The 17,175-nt window shown below is 51.4% G+C and overlaps 1 protein-coding gene across 3 annotated transcripts in view; it reads right to left on the bottom strand.

The window, feature by feature from the left end:
* Positions 1-2,077: 2,077 nt before the first annotated feature.
* Positions 2,078-17,175, bottom strand: part of Fbxo10 (F-box protein 10) — a 44,279-nt gene continuing 29,181 nt past the window's right edge. For all 3 annotated transcript variants that reach the window (XM_032891329.1, XM_032891319.1, XM_032891338.1), the window contains 8 exons: positions 16,677-16,826; positions 12,943-13,079; positions 11,247-11,317; positions 9,575-9,727; positions 8,541-8,804; positions 7,147-7,460; positions 5,915-6,096; positions 2,078-2,774 (listed from right to left, as the gene is read on the bottom strand). In XM_032891329.1, coding sequence (XP_032747220.1) covers positions 2,600-2,774; positions 5,915-6,096; positions 7,147-7,460; positions 8,541-8,804; positions 9,575-9,727; positions 11,247-11,317; positions 12,943-13,079; positions 16,677-16,826 — 1,446 coding nt within the window. In that variant the 3' untranslated portion in view covers positions 2,078-2,599. The remainder of the gene's footprint in view (positions 2,775-5,914; positions 6,097-7,146; positions 7,461-8,540; positions 8,805-9,574; positions 9,728-11,246; positions 11,318-12,942; positions 13,080-16,676; positions 16,827-17,175) is intronic.

Below are 17,175 nucleotides of genomic sequence, written 5' to 3'. Positions count from 1 at the left end.
GACACCAGCACCCACATTCCCAACACTGGGAAGCAGAGGCAGGAAAACCATCCAGGCTTCCTGGCTGCCAGCCCAGCTCTAGGTTCCAGGAGAAACCTTGCCTCAAAGGAAGATGGCAGACAGTAATAGGAGACACCTGATACTCCGGCCTCTCCACACGCAGGCCACACCACACAGGAAATCAGTTCTCTAGGAAACAGTGCCACACTGGATGAAGAGATTCGTAAAACAGCTGATGGCAACAGACAGGCTGCGGTCTGAGCCGGGTGGTGGTATGTGCCTGAGATCCCAGCATTTGGTAGTAGAAGGAGAGATGAGTTCAAGGCTGGTTTCAGCTAAACATGGTCGCTTGAAATGCAACCAGCAGCGCACAAGAGGTGTCAGCCAGAGGGAACTGTCCCTGAACACCCCCGTCCAGGAGGAGGAGTTTACAAGGCAAGTTTAGCTTAGGGGTGGACTGCTGAGAGTTAAACCAAACTATTTTCTATGGAAAACATTAGAATATCAACAACAATATTGAATACTAGGGCCAGGAGATGGCTCAGTGTTCCACAAAGGACCCAGCTACCAAGTCTGGCAACCCGAGTTCAGTCCCGGGAACCCACATGGGAGAGCCAACTTCCCCAGAGGTTGTCCTCTGACCTCGACATGAACACGTACAAAACAAATGTAGAAACCTAAACGCTAACCTAGTGGGTGGAGCAACACTAAGATACTGAGCGAGTGACCCAAGTCCAGGAAGCTATGCTCATGTATCTGATGCGCCCTAGGAAGGTCCTGTCACTTTGTCTTCAGAAAGGCCCCTGGGCAGGACTAGAGTTACAGCTTTTGAATGCTATGGAGACTGAGATGGCGCCCTCCAGCTTTGAGTTCAGAGCCACGGTAGGAGAAAGCTGATGAGTCCTGGGCTCTGCAGTAGGCGGTGGTCCCTACTGGTCACTGAGCTCCAGCAAATGTGTGGACCAAGTTGAGACCCTGGAAGCACCTCCTTTAAAATATAGAACTTTATTTTGGTTACTGAGATTTTGTAAGTACTTGGTTCACAGAAAAGTCATTTCTTACAAAATAACAAAGGCAGCATTTTTATACAGCGACTCACATTGGGGCCACCAGACAAGTGCAGTGGACAGTGCTACACATGGGAAAGGCCAGTGTTCTTCCCAGAGTGCTTAGGGAGAAGTCAGAGCTCCCCCTCCCACCCACCCACACAGCAGCACCTAGGGCTCCACAGAACCAGCATGGGACAGGGCCCAGTGTGGGACAGTGACCCCAAAGGCTGGTGAGGGCCCTGCAGTAGAGGCCACGTGGGAAAGGGGTCGTCAGGCAGAGCTGGCCCTGCATGCAGACCCCTTCCTCAGCCTGGCTCGCAAAGCTTGCCACCGTCAGTGCAGTCTGGTGAAGCCCTTTGGGAGCTGGACCTCTCATCACTTCAGCCACTAACTCAACTCTGGCTCTGGGCTGGGACAAAAGGACAGACAGGTGGCTCTGCCTTTAGAGAGTTCACAGGCAGACGGGCAGGACGGGTATGGACCCAGAGTTCCAAAGCAAGGCAGAAAGTGCTCAGTGTCCTGAGGAGCAGGAGGGCAGGCAAGGCTGAGGGTGCTGGGCGACACGATCACCTGAGCAAGGGGAGAGTCACGTGGAGACGGCAGTGTCGAGCTAAAGTCACCCTCGAGTAAAGGGTGGGATCTGCAGATGGAGTTGGCTGGGGAGGGCCATGCCAGGGAGAAAAACAAGCTCAAGCCAAGGCACAGAGTGGGGAATACGGAAGGGCTGGTCAAGGCAGCTGGTCACCCATGAGGACATGGACACGTCGGGGTGAGCAGGGGTCTGTCTAGACAGGCTGGACTCTAGGGGAGCTGGAATGTATGTGTGCACACAGTCAGAATCCTGTGACAGGTGCTAAGCTAACGCTCTGAACTTGGGGTACCCCTTGAGGACAGTAACTTTGTTCATCCTAGGGGGCCCAGCCCAGCCCCTGCCCTCTTATTTGTAACATGTCCCCTGTCATTCCTGGGCAGCTTTCAGGAAGAACTCCTGTCCCAAGCCCTTCCTTGCTCACAGGACCAAGCGCTGCTAGTCTAGGAGAGCTGTTTAATAAACACTGCAGCTCCCAGGGGCGGCCGGGAGGCTGGCATAGGCCCAAGAGGGACCCAGAGAGTCAAGGTTCAGGAAAGGGGTAGCTGTGTCCACCTCACCACAGCTACTTCCTGCTCAGAAGTAAGCGTTCTCTTCCCTGAGAAGAGTCAGCTTGGTCTGTGTAAAGTGAGGTCTTTTGTAGCTTGGAACAACTGACCTAAAAGCTGCGTGTACTGTTTAAGTCTCTGCAGCTCTTCATAACCTCTGAGTGACCGGAGACACTCCAACTGCGCCTGGGGAAATGTCCCAAGATCCTTCCTGCCAAGGTTTTGGAGCTAAGGGTTCTAGAGGTACCTCCTCGTTCTTAGGCCCCAGGAGGCCGAGGACCCACTTCAGGAGTGGTGGTTTGTAAGATGGGGGTGGGTCTGGGAGACTTCCCAGGCTTAACTTCCACCTCAGGAGTCAGCCTGCAGCTCTCTGTGCACCGTCCGGGGCCTGGGCCCGAGGCAGGCCTTCTCGCTTACAGGATGGTACAGAAGATGCTACGGTTGCTGTGATAGCCACCTTCCACACGGGCTGTGATCCTGGTTGCCATGGCTGCCACCTTGTGCCCACTGTGGGCTGCAGAGGAGCCCCGGAGTGAGTTTTCCAGGTGGGGCCGTGCTGGTGGGTTCACCAGGCGCCAGGTGTCAGACCTGTGGATGCAGAAGGAAAGCCGGTGAACCTGAGACCGCGAGCACTTGGTGAGTGGCCGTCTCACCTTTGGTTCCAGTTCTCTGGATCTCAGAGTGCAGATCTAGGTGTGGTGATGAGTGACTGATAAGAAACTAAGGAAGTCACATTTCCTCTTTGGCCCTCAACTTCCCCTTCTTTCTGGATTTGGATATGATTCAGTGGCTTCTGTCCCACCACTGCCCATAGCGGCTCTGTGAGCGGGAATGGTGTAGAAGCCTCATCTATCACCATCCTAGACTAGAAACTACCTAAAAGCAAGCTGAGGTGATGAGCAGCCAAACGAGCTGCTACATCTGTCATGTGCATGTGCATTTGTGTGTGTGTGTGTGTGTGTGTGTGTGTGTGTGTGTGTGTGTGTTGGCACATGCTTTAATCCAGTGTTCTGCCTAGCCTGGTCTACAGACTTCTGAGATAGCTAGGGCTACACAGAAAAACCCTATCTGGATAAAACAGACAAAAACAACAAAAAGAAAGAGTGACCGACTTCCAGGGACTCCAACTATCTCTTCTGACCTCTGCAGGCCCCAGGTGCACACATGCTGTACAGGCGTCCATGAAGCACTCACACATGTACATAAAACAGCTAAAACCAGAACCACCACTGCACTCCTGGCCACCCAGAGGGACATTCGCACAGCCATGCTCCCTGCCGCACGGAGCACAACAGCTAGGAAATAAACAGCCTCCACATCCACCAACAGAAATGTAGACAATGGATGGACCTGGAGAGAGTCACACTGAGTGTAAGAATGGGATTCAGTGCAGACGCAGCCAATCCCACATCTCCTGTGCAGAATCCAGATCCCGACGAAAAGCGCGTCCGTGTGTACGGGGGATAGTGTCATGAGAGTGGAGAAGACACTGTGATAGTCTTTCTTCTCTGTCAGCTTGACTAGAATAACTTAATGTACTTGGGTTCTCTAGAAGCACAGAACTTAGCAGAATGAGTACATATTCATTTCCTCTGAGGCATCTCTATATAAGAGGATTTATTAAACTAGCTTATAGAGTGGTCCGGCTAGCCCAGCAATGGCTGTTTACTAACAGAAATTGTAGAAGCCACTGGTTGGCCAGTCCATGAGGCCGGATGTCCCAGGTCTTCAGTACATGCCATATCCCACAGTGGGTGGGCTCCCAGGCCAGGAGAGCGACAGCAAACAGGCAGGGAGCAAATGCTTCCTTCTGCCTTGTCCTATATAGGCTGCCAGCAGACGGTGTGGTCCACATTAACAGCGTGTCCTCCCTCCTCAGAAGACTTAATTCCTGAGAGAACCTCACAGCTGTACCTGGCCATTTCCGTTTCGGTCAATTCAAGATATAGTTGACAGCCAAGAACAGCCATCACCTGTGGAACTGACCTATCTCTGAGTACTGGTGAGGGTGTTACCAGAGCAGTCTGAGAGTGTGAAAGACAGCTCGACTGGGTGGCATCATCCTAAGGGCTGAGGGAGAAAGCAAGCACAACCCCAGCATCTATCCATTTGCTTCCTGATGGCAGACATGATGTGACCTCCCGCTCCTACTGCCACAGCTAGAGCCGACCTCACCACCATGCCTTCCCTACTGTGGTGTGTTCATGCTCAAACTGTGAGGTGAAATAAACCTTTCCTCCTTTGAACTGCTTTTGTTAGGCACTTTACACATCAACAAGGAAAGAAACCACCTAGGGGGATAGGGAGGGAGAGAGAGAGAATACAGGTGACAGGAATTGGGCCTTTGCTTGATGGCCTCTGCCTGGGCTGCTGGGTCCTGTGGAACTCCGAGCGTTACAGAGTAGCCAGCTGCCAATATCTGGGGATGCCAGCCCAGGACGCCTTCCAGAAGAGCGCTCGTCACACCCCTGGAGGAAGCAGTGTACACAGAACGTGCACGTGTGGTTTTCAGATCTCCAGGAGAAAACTGCTCCATGAGGACTCAGGTTTCTGACAGGAGCATGTTGTGTTGAGTAATATACAAAGTCCCTTTCACATGGAGTCCTAATTAAAATAGTTTAGCTCAGATGGAAAGGAAGAGTTAAAACTGTTTTTAGAGAATTACTGAGAGCCATGAAGGAATGCTAGAGAATGCTTGTAAAGTTCACTTAGCTTTGGGGGCTAGGGCAGCAACAGATTCCTGCTCTGGCCACTGAGCTCCACCTCAGGCTATAATTTTTAGAGGTGTCTCCTGAGAGCTGTGCACTACTTAGAGCTAGATACTTGTTAGTTAGAGTAAGAGCCATTTTCCAGACAGTAGCCATCTTGGGAATAGCTCAGAGAATTCCAGAAAGTTTACAACATTGCTGTTTAAGTCTAGGAAGTTCCTATAAGGGCCAAGATAGCAAACATGTTAAGCTTATATTGTCCTGTTTTCACAAATGTGTTGTGCTTGTGTATCAGCAAATGAACACATCAGTAAAACTTACTAATGAATGATGGACTTGGAATTTCATTAAAATGTTCAGAGTCAACATATTCCCAAACATTTACATGGTTAAAATAATTACTGTTTCTTAGAGGCCATTCACAAATGGTAACAGAAGAGAATTAGTAACACTGCCAACCTTTGGATGTTCTTCAAGCCTTAAGAACTGGACAGCATTGGTCACAGTATCAAAATATATCTTCTTACTTCTTTCTTTCCCCAATTCTATCTCAGGCTGACCTCAAACTGGGTGATCCTCCTGAATTAGCCTCCAAGTGCTGGGGTTAAAGGCATCAGCCACATGCCTTTGTATTCCTTATCTAGAGGACTAAAATGATTAAATAAATTATCCAGGAAAAAAGAAGAAAAGGAAAGGGGCCTACTTTGGGAGGCAGAGGAAGGCCAGCAAGCACATGCTGAAGAGTAAGGATGGGCAGAGGGAAGAACACTGTACTAATCACACACGTGTGAAAATGCCACGATAAACCCACTGCTCTATATGCTGACCTAAAGACAGAACAGAAAGAGCGAGCCGCTCACAAGCAATGCCCCGGGCCGACTACAGCTGCACTTGGCTAAATCAAAGACCAGACTCAACGGACAATATAACCAGCATCTATGTCGGTGCTGGGACGTAGACTCAGGTCCGCGTGCTCACAGTAAGTGCATTACCCAGGGCCCGTCTCCGTAGCCCACTTACTTCTTCTTGAAGACAAGGAACTTGTTGTTTTGCATGATGCACTCTCGGTTGTTTGTGATCTGCTGGAAGATGGTCTTGTTGGTCTTGCCCTGGAAGATGATGTTCTCCTGTACCAGGGCCTTAACACGGCCCCGCACTGCAATGCCATAGGCCCGGAAGGAGTGGATCCGGTTCTTTAGTACCTAGGAGAAGCAGCCAGGGCTTGTCATATCTCAGAGACCCACAGACTGGTGCAAATCAGGCAAGCGGGTGACTGTTATAAAACCATTAAGTCTGAGCATGTTGGAGAAGTCATCACAGAGCAAGAGGAGCTCTGGGTGGGGCGCAGAGGGCACCCTGAGGACCCACAGGTGTCCTAGAGCTGACAGGCAGGCTGCAGGAGGTCGGCAGGTGCCGAGCTGGGGACACATCTTCCTGGAAGAAGCAGTATGGAAAAGTCTACCAGAAAGGGATGCTGTGCCAGAGCCATACTTCCTTGCAGCCCAACTGAGCCCACAATGTGCCCCTCTTGCTCCTGTTCCTGAGGACTCAGAAGAGTCCAGGTTTTTACTCCTTCCGTACGTGGCTGATTTGTGAAGCTTGGAGCTGAGACCCTCTGACAGTCCACGGGGCAGTGGCTGTGTCTGTCTGATGCTAGTGAAGCCCAGCACCGTGTACTGCTTTGCCTAAGAGGTGCTCAGAGCTATGGTCATGTGCCAGAACTGGCGAGGAAACAGGAGGCACTGACAGGTACTCAGGAGGCCGGGCAGGGTGGTGGTCGTGCCCCAAAGGTCCAAAAGAGAGCACCTCACATAGCACAGGGGGCTCAGGGAGTCTTCCTAGCAAACCGTGACGGTTAGCCGGATGTACGAACGGCTGAGGAGGAATCCCCTCCTGACCACAGTGGGTGCCCTAATGCTCTCTCTGAAGTATCTACTGCACGATGGCCCAGTGCAAGCTTACTCTGCCAGTGAGGGCTGGAATAGCCAGGACCAGGCTAGAGACCAAGAAGACAGCAAAGGCTCCCAGCACCGTGAGTCTACGTGACACTGGTGACACTGTCTCTCTTGGCCTCCTGCTGAGGTACAGTGTTCATCCTTTGGGACCCAGTTTACACATCCCCCTCCATGCAGCATGGCCATGCCGTGTAGAGCTCTGACTCCCCTCGTAGCTCTGAGTGCTGATGGCTGTCTCTCAGCCGTGTGTGCAAGCCAGGCCGGAGCCCACCGACATCACACACTTTATACACTTACCTTAGTGTCAGACCTGGGCAGCAACTGCAGTCCACTGCCGCGGTTGCCGATGATGTCATTTTCCACAACAGCGGTACCATCGCCCTTAGTAATGATGCCATGGCCTCTGTTGTCATAGATACCATTGCCCCGGAGCTCCACCTTGCATTGAAATTCCACCTTGACCCCACTCTGGCGATTGCAGGAGATGCTGTTGTTAGCCACCCGTGTGACCTGGCTGCTCTGAACGATGGTGACGCCTCTGTCCCCATTGGCATGGATCACATTGGCGGTGACCTGAAGTGCCTCGCTGCTCTGGACAAAGATTCCTGATGCTACAGTGTGGGAATGGGAGGGGCACAGGTCAACCCTGACGATGCCAACTGGGAGGAACAGCCTCACCACAAGTGTGCACTCCTGGACCGTAGGGAGGAAGCACCAAGTCCCTGCTGATGTGGCCAGGGACAGAGCTGTAAGGCTTAGTCTTAGTCCTGTGACCGAAGCTCCCGCCTCAGGTCTCCCACGGCCCCAACCTATTCAGTGGCAGGAGAGTTGCAGTAAAAGTAAAAAGACTGAAACAGCTCTGGGAGCAGGCAGTGTGGAAGGCAGGCCCTAGGCTGCTTCAGGAGCAGGTGGAGCCCACCTCTTGGTAGCTGGCGCCCATGCTGTCTGCCCTGACTTGGGTGAGCCACCTTTCATGCTTTAGCCTGTGCTACCAGGCCTCACAGAGAAGTCCTCCACCTGAGTGTGCTGGCAGAACGCATCCCCCGGGGGCTGCTTGCTATTACTGCACTCACTACTCAACATCACTCTGGAGGACAGCGCCTCCCAGGGCCCGTGAATCTATTCCTTTACTCCAAATGAACTTGAGAGTTGTGTCCCATAAAACATGTCATGGATGGGGCTGGAGAGGTGGCTCAGTGGTTAGAAGCACCCACATGTCGGCTCACGAACATCTGTGACTGCAATTCCACAGGGATCCAATACCCTCTTCTGATATCCACCGGCATCAGGAATGAACGTGATGCACAGACATACATGTAGGTAAGACACTCGTACACACAAAATAAATAAATCTAAAAACTATTCAGAAAGGAAAGCCAACTAAGAGCTTTAACAGCCCCATGTCCCTGGTTCTGACTCAGGGCACAAATCCAAGGAGGAAAGGACGAGGGGCTATGCTTGTAGTAGCTTAGAAAGACTCCTTGGTGTGGGATAGATAGATAGGAAGAGATTCCCAGCAAAAGAAATACATTAGTGACGTCAGTGGGGCAGAGGTAAGAAGAAATGGGACAAATTCTGGGCTTAGTTAGTCAGTAAGGACAAAACATGGAATGTGGCTGGGACAGGCTGGGACAGAGAGCCCCGGGGTGGTGGGAGCCATGAAGGGTGCCAGCGAGGGTGGGCACACTCACCTCCATTGTGATTAATACTGTTGGACTCCACAAGAGCTACGGTGACGGGCCGGCGCAGTGGGTCATCCTCCTTCTCCAGCTCCGTCTCCCAGAGGATGGCGTCCCCGTCCTCACTGAAGTTCTCCTGGGCCCCGTGGCCCCCAGGGAACTCGCCGTCTTTCTGGCTGAACACTGCCACCCCATACAGGCCGTTGTAGCTCACGTGGTTGCTGGTGACATGGGGCAGGCTGGAGGACATCATCCACACGCCACATCCTTTGTTAGCTGGGACAGTGAAAAAGAGTCTGTCACTGACCCCCGAATAGGTGAAGCAGCACCCAGCGTTACCCCCAAGATGTAAAAACTATTGAGACAAGTCACCTCACAAGCTAGATCATTCTCAGTGCTCTGAGGCCTGCAGAGCCCCACTGGGCAGTGCAAAGGGGACACCAGTGCCTCTCTGTGAGGGAGTAGGCTCAGTGTGAACCCCAGCCCTACCACGCCCTAGTTGTGACCCTGGGTGAGTGCCTCGTGTCCTCATGAAGGCGGGTTAGTAACTACTTTACAAGGCAGTCTTGAAGGTTAAAGGTGGCAGTGAGCAGACATAGGCTTGAGTAATGCAGGCTCCAGATATTATCAGATACAGCCCAGAAAGGGTGAGGCTTTGTCTAAAGTCTCATGGCAAGATCAGTACTTTCTGTAATCGTCGTGTTTTCCATTAAATCTTCCACCGTTTGTATTGAAAGAGAAGGGACGGGAGGAGTTAGGATGGCTATGAGGTGGGACCACTTGTAGCAGACAACCCCCTGCCTTTTACTCTCTTCCATGGAGCTAGAGCACTGCTTGCTGACCTCTGGGCTCAAAGTGGGTCAGGAGGTGAAGAGAGGCCCTCTTGCTAAGAGGCCAGAGACCAGGCCTGTCCTACACACGAGGTCTCTGAGGCCTAGAGGAGATGAGCACCTTGTCAGATCCCACTAGTTAGGGCCGAGACCTGGGCTTTCTGCCTCCCAGGTGGGCTGGGTCGCAGATCATGACCCGAGGGGCATGCTTCTCACCATAGATGGTATTTCCCTCTATAAGTCCTCTGCCTTCATCCCCCACGACCACACCATCTGAGTAGCCGAAGCAGATGAGGTTGCTCCTGAGGATTGGGATGCCGCCTCGGCGGATGTCTACACCTCCCCACTGGTTCTCTCGGATGACGTTTTCTATGGGGAGATGTGAAGAGGTCAGCACCCAGGAGCCATGTCCAGTGCAGGCCATGATGACTAGAACAGCTAAGAGAAAGCAGTCCCAGCCCTCGCCCAGACTAAGACACCCACACCCATGTTACCAGCAGCCAGCTCCCTGAAGCTCACCCACTGGCTTTTTAGGGCACTCATCTGTTTCCCCAAGGACAAAGCCTGTGTCTGGTACACTCCTGTGTTTCCACTCCCATTGTATCCAGCAGCCTTGAGACCTGCGAGGAAGAACTCCCTCCCATACGCTTGCCCTCAGCCTCAGGCCTGCCCTCTGACCTCACTGCCCTGTCCCATGCCTGGGAGCTACCTCCTCCCCTAGTTCCTGGTGTTCGAGTCTCACGTCAGAAGGGTGGTCCTAGGCACTGCTGCCTCGGCCCAGTGAGTGGCAAGGCAGACCTGGTTCCAGGGGCTAGGGTACTTACCAGACCCTGTGCAATGGGCCCGTCCTGCCTCTGCAACCCTATCTCATACGTGTCCCCCCTTGCAGGCACAGTCCGCCCTACTCAGTCCTGCTCAGGTATGAAGGTCTGTTCTCACAGGTCTGTTCCCTTGCACACAGAGCTGACTCATGGACTCCTTCCACCTCAGGTTCTGGATTATGCGTCATCCCTGAGGAGAAGTCTATCACAGTCATAGGATCTCAAGAGCTCACCTTGTGCAAATGGCCGTCACTCTGAGCTGGGCAGTTTTTGTCTACACATGTTTTTACCTATTTACGTGCTTTCCCTTCTAAACTGTCAGTTCCCGGAAGCAGAGCTGGTGTCTGTTTCCTTTATTGCTACAGGACCAGTTCCCGAAACAAGGGTTGCACATGGTTGGTGCTCAATAAGTGTTCTGTTTGGTTTTTCTTCTTCTCAACACTAGGATATAACCTAGGGCCACATACAGGCTGAGCACGTGGGCTATGGCTGACCTATGAATACTTGGTAAATGATGACTCTGCAATCACGATCCCAGGCTCCAGTGGCATGCCAGGTAGGTGTGATCCTTGCCTGAGGAGGTACCAGAGGAGGCAGACGAAAGAAAGCGCTAAGAAACTGTCAGATGTTCAGCAGAGGAGGAGTCCTGTGCACAGTGCACACTATCTGTGTTCAAGGGGAGTTAGGGCAGGCTTCCCTCAGGAAGTGGTGTAAGGATAAAAGATACAAAGAATTGGGCGGACAGATTCACAGAGCTGGCAGAGGCCCACACAAAAGTATGGAGAAACTCAGACACTTGTTTAATTGGTGCAGTTGGAAGTGCGATCTGGTGAGCCAGAGGCTGGCAGAGATGGTGCCCCTCCACCGTGCTATACTGGGTCTTCCTATGAAAAGCATGGCCCACCTATAGAACTGGCACCCTGAATGCCTACCTGCTAATCACTGAAGGAGGTCTGGGGTAGGTAAAGGGGTGGCATAAGGGCCTGAAGCTGGTGGGGTGATGCCAGGCTTGGCTTGGCTGCCACCTGCCCTGGCTGGCTATGGTTCCAGTGGTCCCCATCATATACCTGTGATGAGGCCTTTGCCATTCTCGTTCACTGCTATGCCAGCTGCACGCCCCTTGAAGATGTGGTTTCCGCTAAGACAGAAGAGACAGGGAAAGACATGAGACCAAGGCACCTATGTCATGGTTCAGGTGTCTCCCTTGAAAACATTTCAAAATGGTGCACGCACGCAGGCACGCGTGAGTGTGTGTGTGTGTGTGTACACGCACGCACGCACGCACATGCACTAAAGCATGCATGTGGAAGTCAGCACAACTTTCGGAAGCTGGTTCTGCCCTTCAACCATGGGTTCCAAGAATCAAGCTCAGGTTGTCAGGCTTACAAAGTGAGTGCTTTTACCCACAGACCATCATGTTCTCTACTGCCTTCCTTAGTAAGCTTAGTAAGCCCAAGTTCACAGGGAACAGCTACCTCCTGAAATCCCATAATCTAGGCATTTAGAAATCCTTGGCTGTCCCTAGGATGCAGAACTCTGGAACATAATTACAACACTATCCACCTCTCTATGGCTTTTCTGTACTGTGTCACTCAACACATAGACATTTACATAAATGTCGCCATGGCACACGTGTCACGGGGTAAGCCGTGGCAGCATGAAGAATTTCTAGGCTGCTGTACCGAGCTTTTTGAGAATAATCAGAGCTCTACCACTCTCGGTGCTGCAGTGCCTCAGTCTGCGGCCTCAGATTCTTTCCGTGTCACTCTCCTGCCCCCACCTCCTAAACCAAAGAAACACAGAGGAATAAAAGCACCGCCAATCCTCTCAGGATGGCTGTGTTTTTAAAAGACAGCAACACAGACTTGTGAGTCTCCAGTCAAAGCTCTTTAATGGTTTCCTAGAACACACAGGATGTACTATGACTACACATTACGCTTACGAAAGCATCCTTAGCAATGGGACGTTACCTGCCTAGAAGTAGCAGACTAGATAAATCATGGAGATCAATGATATGACCTCCAATTGCCACAGGGGTAGGCAAGCACTACACACCAACACTTAGGAAAACTCCTAAGGGAAAGTGGAGGGCAACTGACACCAGCTGCTTCCCTAAAACACTGCCATAACCGAAGCTGCTGCCCTGAATCTTAGCACCCTCCTTGGCCCGAGGCCTTCTGCCATTTCTTTCCACTCTTACGCTGCATGGCAGAAACGGCAGGCAAACTGTGGGTACAGAGTGTCGTGCCACAGTGCACACAGGGCAATGCTTTCCTGAGGCAGCCTCAACTTTAAAGCACTAGTTTGGGGCAGGAGAGATGGCTGAACACTCCTGCCGGGGACCCCTGGCTCTTTGCTGCTCTGGCACATGCACAACGCACTTTTAAAGGTCGGAGAATCTGCAAGAGTCGGTTCTCTCCTCCCACCATGTGAGTCCTGGGAACAAATTCCGTTTGTCAGGCTTGGTAGCAAGTGCCTTTACTCACGCTAGACTAGAGGGGCAGCAGGCACTTGTTTGCTTTGCTGTGTCTGTTAGACGTGCACAGCAGTGTCTGACAATCAGGTGTCTGCACACGGCTAACTGGAAGAGAGGACAGGAGCACGGGGCAGAGGTGTTCTTGGGGTGGGATTACAGATGGAGACTCACTCTTTTGCTGGGAGCAACACAGCTGTAAACAAAGGCTTTCAAATGGAAGACAGGCACAGAGAAGGGGCGTGAGGGGCTGTGGAAGTGCCAGACAGTCTGGGCAGGGCAGTGCCTACCTCACAATTGGATTTCCGTGGTACAGGATATAAATGCCAGCCTCCTTATTAGAAAAGATTTGGTTGTTCCTGATGACACCTTTCCCATTGCCAAGGACAACAATGCCAGATCGAAGACCGTGGTGGATCTGGTTACACTGCAAGTAAAAGGGAGAGGTGGGAGACAGCAAACATGGGGAGTGGAGTGAGTGAATCCTGCCTCACAGCTGTACTAAGACAGACAGGGCCACGATAAAACACCACAAGATGTTCCCTCACGCACAGCAGAGGGACTAAGCTATGCAGCTGCCGTCCTTGCATAGCTGTGTGCGTGCAAACAGTACGCAGGATATGAAGATGAACGGGTCCTCCCACAGTCTTGGGACATGGCTATGGGGCCTTTGATGTTAGGGGGTTTTGTGCCTTTTTCCCAAAACAGGAAGTTATGGAAAGTATCTGAGTCTCTGGAGACCCCCACCTCCCAGTATAAAGCTATCTAACCAAGCCACACCAAGTCACACTATGTGGCCACCCCTCAGGGAAGGGGGCAAATGCAGTAGAAGATGTGGGGCAATGACAGGGTAAGGGCCTTGTGTGGGCCACACAAGTGGTAAGAACCACTTGGCTTCTGGTCCTCTTTCAAGGGCAGCCTGTGAAAGGCTACAGGTATTGGGGGGCTTCCTGCCTCACTGGGAAAGACCAAAGGAGGTTTATATGGGCAGGATGCTTAGGACACTCACTCCTGTCACCTCTGTACAGATGGGGACAGACACATGCCTGTACAGAGTGTCTGTGACAGAGCCAAAATCTTGGTAAAATTTTCTCATTCTAATTATTTGTGTGTGTGTGTGTGTGTGTGTGTGTGTGTGAGAGAGAGAGCGTGCGCGCGCGCGCTCATGTTGAGTGCAGAGGCTAGAGATGTCTCTCCTCAGAAGCACCCACCCTTGGTTTTTGAAACAGGGTCTTTCACTGGACTAAAATTATACAAGCGGGCTAAGCTGGCTGTCTAGTGAGCCCCAGGAATCTACCTAATCCCCCTCCCCTGCCCCCCAGTGCTGAGATTACAAACAATGCCAGGTTGCCCGCTTGGGCATGGCAGTAATCTCAGCACTAAGGCAGAGGATTCCCAAGTTGAAGGATAGCTGGAGCTTTGTAACAAGAAACACGAAAACAACAACAACAACAACAACAACAACAACAGAGCTCAAACTCAAACCAACGAAAGAAACCAACAAAACAATGACTTCACACAGACTTCAAGCCTATCTTGTTATTAACTGTTAATCGAGGCAGGGAGGTTTCTGTATTAACGCACCTCCAAGTATTCTTCCCTTTATCAACTGCAGCTATGACAGAATCAGAGCATGCCCAGGAGCTCCTGTCCATCACTGTGACCTTTTGAACATGTGGTTCATGACCTTGAACTAAGTGTGTACAAAAGTGTACTTGCCATCTTTTTGTCTTAAATTAATGACCTTAAACCAAATGCATCTTTAACTGAGCATGCCCAAGAGCATGTCCATCCCTAAAGTGCTTTCTCCGTGAATATGTACAGACACAGCCTCCTGAATAAACCCCTAAGCTTCCTTGGTCGTCACAGAAACATCACACATCACGCTCACTCCAGGCCTGCACACCAAGCCCTTCTCTACCCACGTGCCCTGGCTGTACTTGATTTGACTCTGGATACCGAGAGGTAACCAGACAGCAGGTTACAGTGCTATGGGTTCCCTCACTCTGTCTTTTGAGATCTCTGAAGGGGCTGCTAGCTCAGGAGACACCCCTGAAGAGGCTGAAAAGCGTAGAGACGTAGATAGGCATGACACACATCCCTCCACATTTCACTACGCCTGGACTGAAGTGGCCCCATCCTCTCCCCGCTCTGCCTGCAGGAGTGGCCTACCCACTGCCAGCACACTCCCCACGTCCCTCTGGCAACAGTGTCGGCAACTGTGTCAGGAGCTTCCTGCTAAGGCAGTGTATCCATCGCCCACCAGCTGCACAGCAGAGGCCCAGCGAGGGGAAGGGAGGCGTGGGCAGGAGTCACTGGCCAGGTGTGTCTTTAAATAGAGTTAAGAACTCTCTACCCCAGGTGTTCATGGTCAGTCTAGACACAACGATCTAAGAACATCAAGGCTGAGCCGGAACCTCAAGCCCAGCCCTTGCTGCTGCCCTCTGTGCCCCACCTCTTCACTGGGAAAACCGTCCTGCTTCGTGGATGGCTATATCCATAGGGAGCTTTAGAAGCACTGGGACAAAAACGCTCACTACACAAGGACGGCCACCATTTTCCAAACTCACTACTCCCCAGTTTCTGGTAATCTCAGGAAAAGTCAACCATGGAGCCTGTATCTCGTACACTAGGCACAAATGCAAGGGTTTTGTGTATGTGGTATAATGTGTTTGTGTATGTGGTATAATGTGTTTGTGTATGTGGTATAATGTGTTTGTGTATGTGGTATACATGTTTTGTGTATGTGGTATGCATGTGTTTGTGTGTGTGCACATGTATAAATATGCATAAGTGCAAGGAGACCAAGGCTGACACTGAGTGTCTTCCTCAGTTACTCTGTGCCTTATCTCTTGAGGCCTGGCCTCATTTGTAATGTGGAACTCACCAATGGCTAGACCTGCTGTCCAGTAAACCCCAGGGATCTTCCTGTCCCTAACTCCTGCACTAGGATTACAGCTGTGTAGGTGTGTGGGGGGTGGAGGTATATGTGGGGTGTATGTGTGTATGTGTGTGTGTGTGGTGTGTGTGGGGTGTGTGTGTGTGTGTGTGTGTGGTGTGGTGTGTGTGTGGTGTATGTGTGTGTGTGTGGGGGTTGTGTGTGGGGTGGTGGGGTGTGGGGGGTGGAGGTGTGTGTGTGTGTGTGTTTATGTGTGGGGTGTATGTGTGTGTGTGCACGTGTGTGTGTGTGTGTGTGTGTGTGTGTGTGTGTGGTGTGTGTGATGTGTGTGGGGGGGGAGGGGGTGTATGTGTGTATGTGTGGTGTGTGTGTATGTAGGTATGTGTATGTAAGTGTGTGTGTGGTGTGTGTGTGCCCGTGAGCGTCATATACATGCAGGTGTATCCAATTCCTTGAAAACAGAGTTACAGACGTTGCCTGATGAGTGGCTGGGAACTGAACGCTCGTCTTCCGGAAGAGCAGTAAGCGCCTTCAACTGCTCAGCTGTCTTTTCAGCCCCATGTCTACTTTTTCATGAAGATGCTGGGAGCCTGAACCTAGAGGACTTTATGCCTGCATGGCAAGCATGTACGTTATCAACTGATCCACCTCCCCAGCCCCATATTCAAGTGCTGTATGTCATTCTCATGCTGATGACACACGAACTGCAAGCCGGGTTTGTAATCCGCAGGGCTTGGGGGGTAGAGGCAGGAGGATTAAGACTTCGGGCCAGTTTCAGGTATGTATTAAGTTTGAGGGCAGCTTGAATTGCAAGAGAACTGTCTGTATCTTCCAGTAAGAATAAAACAAAACCAAGCTCCATGTGCTCTCCTGTCTATGAAACCTCCCGAGGGTAATGCATATCTGTCCCAAAGAGCGACGATGAGATTAGAGTCACCTGCCATATAGGAAGCCAGAACCTCTTTACTAGCGTCAAAGTCAGACATGCATGAGTACTGAGGAGGCCCTGGGAAATTTCCTTGTCCAGGTCCCACTTTTTTCTGTTGATATGAAAATTTCAGGGTATGGCTTGTCCCCTAATCACCTAGGAAGAGAGTTGAACGGCAAAAGAACAGAGAAGAGTACCAGGATGAGTGGGTTGGATTTCTTCCGAATGTCCACGCCAGCCTCTGCATTGTGGTAAATGTTGTTGCCAGCGATCAAGCCTCCACCCTCCAGTCGAAGAAAGATGCCTGATGCCCGGCAGCGGTAAATATCATTCCTGAGCATGACGATCTAAACAGAAGAGAGGGGAAAAAATTGGGGGGTGTCAAAGGATGGTCAGAAACTACAAGGGGAGATGGTTTAAGAGGGCAAAGACACTTGCTGACAAGCCTGACGACATAAGTTCAATGTCCAGGGCCCACATAGTGGAAGCAGAGAACCAAATACTCAAGGTTGTCCTTTGACCTCTACACCTATGCTGTGGCGCACGTACACATACAGATACACTCAGACACACACACACAGACACACAGACAGACACATACAGGCACATATGCACAGACGCAGAAACATACACACACACACACACACACACACACACACACACACACACAATCTACAGTAATAATAATAAACTCTA

The sequence above is a fragment of the Rattus rattus genome, chromosome 1 (genome assembly GCF_011064425.1).
Source record: "Rattus rattus isolate New Zealand chromosome 1, Rrattus_CSIRO_v1, whole genome shotgun sequence".
Taxonomy (NCBI): domain Eukaryota; kingdom Metazoa; phylum Chordata; class Mammalia; order Rodentia; family Muridae; genus Rattus; species Rattus rattus.
This window is presented reverse-complemented; position numbering and strand designations above follow the sequence as displayed.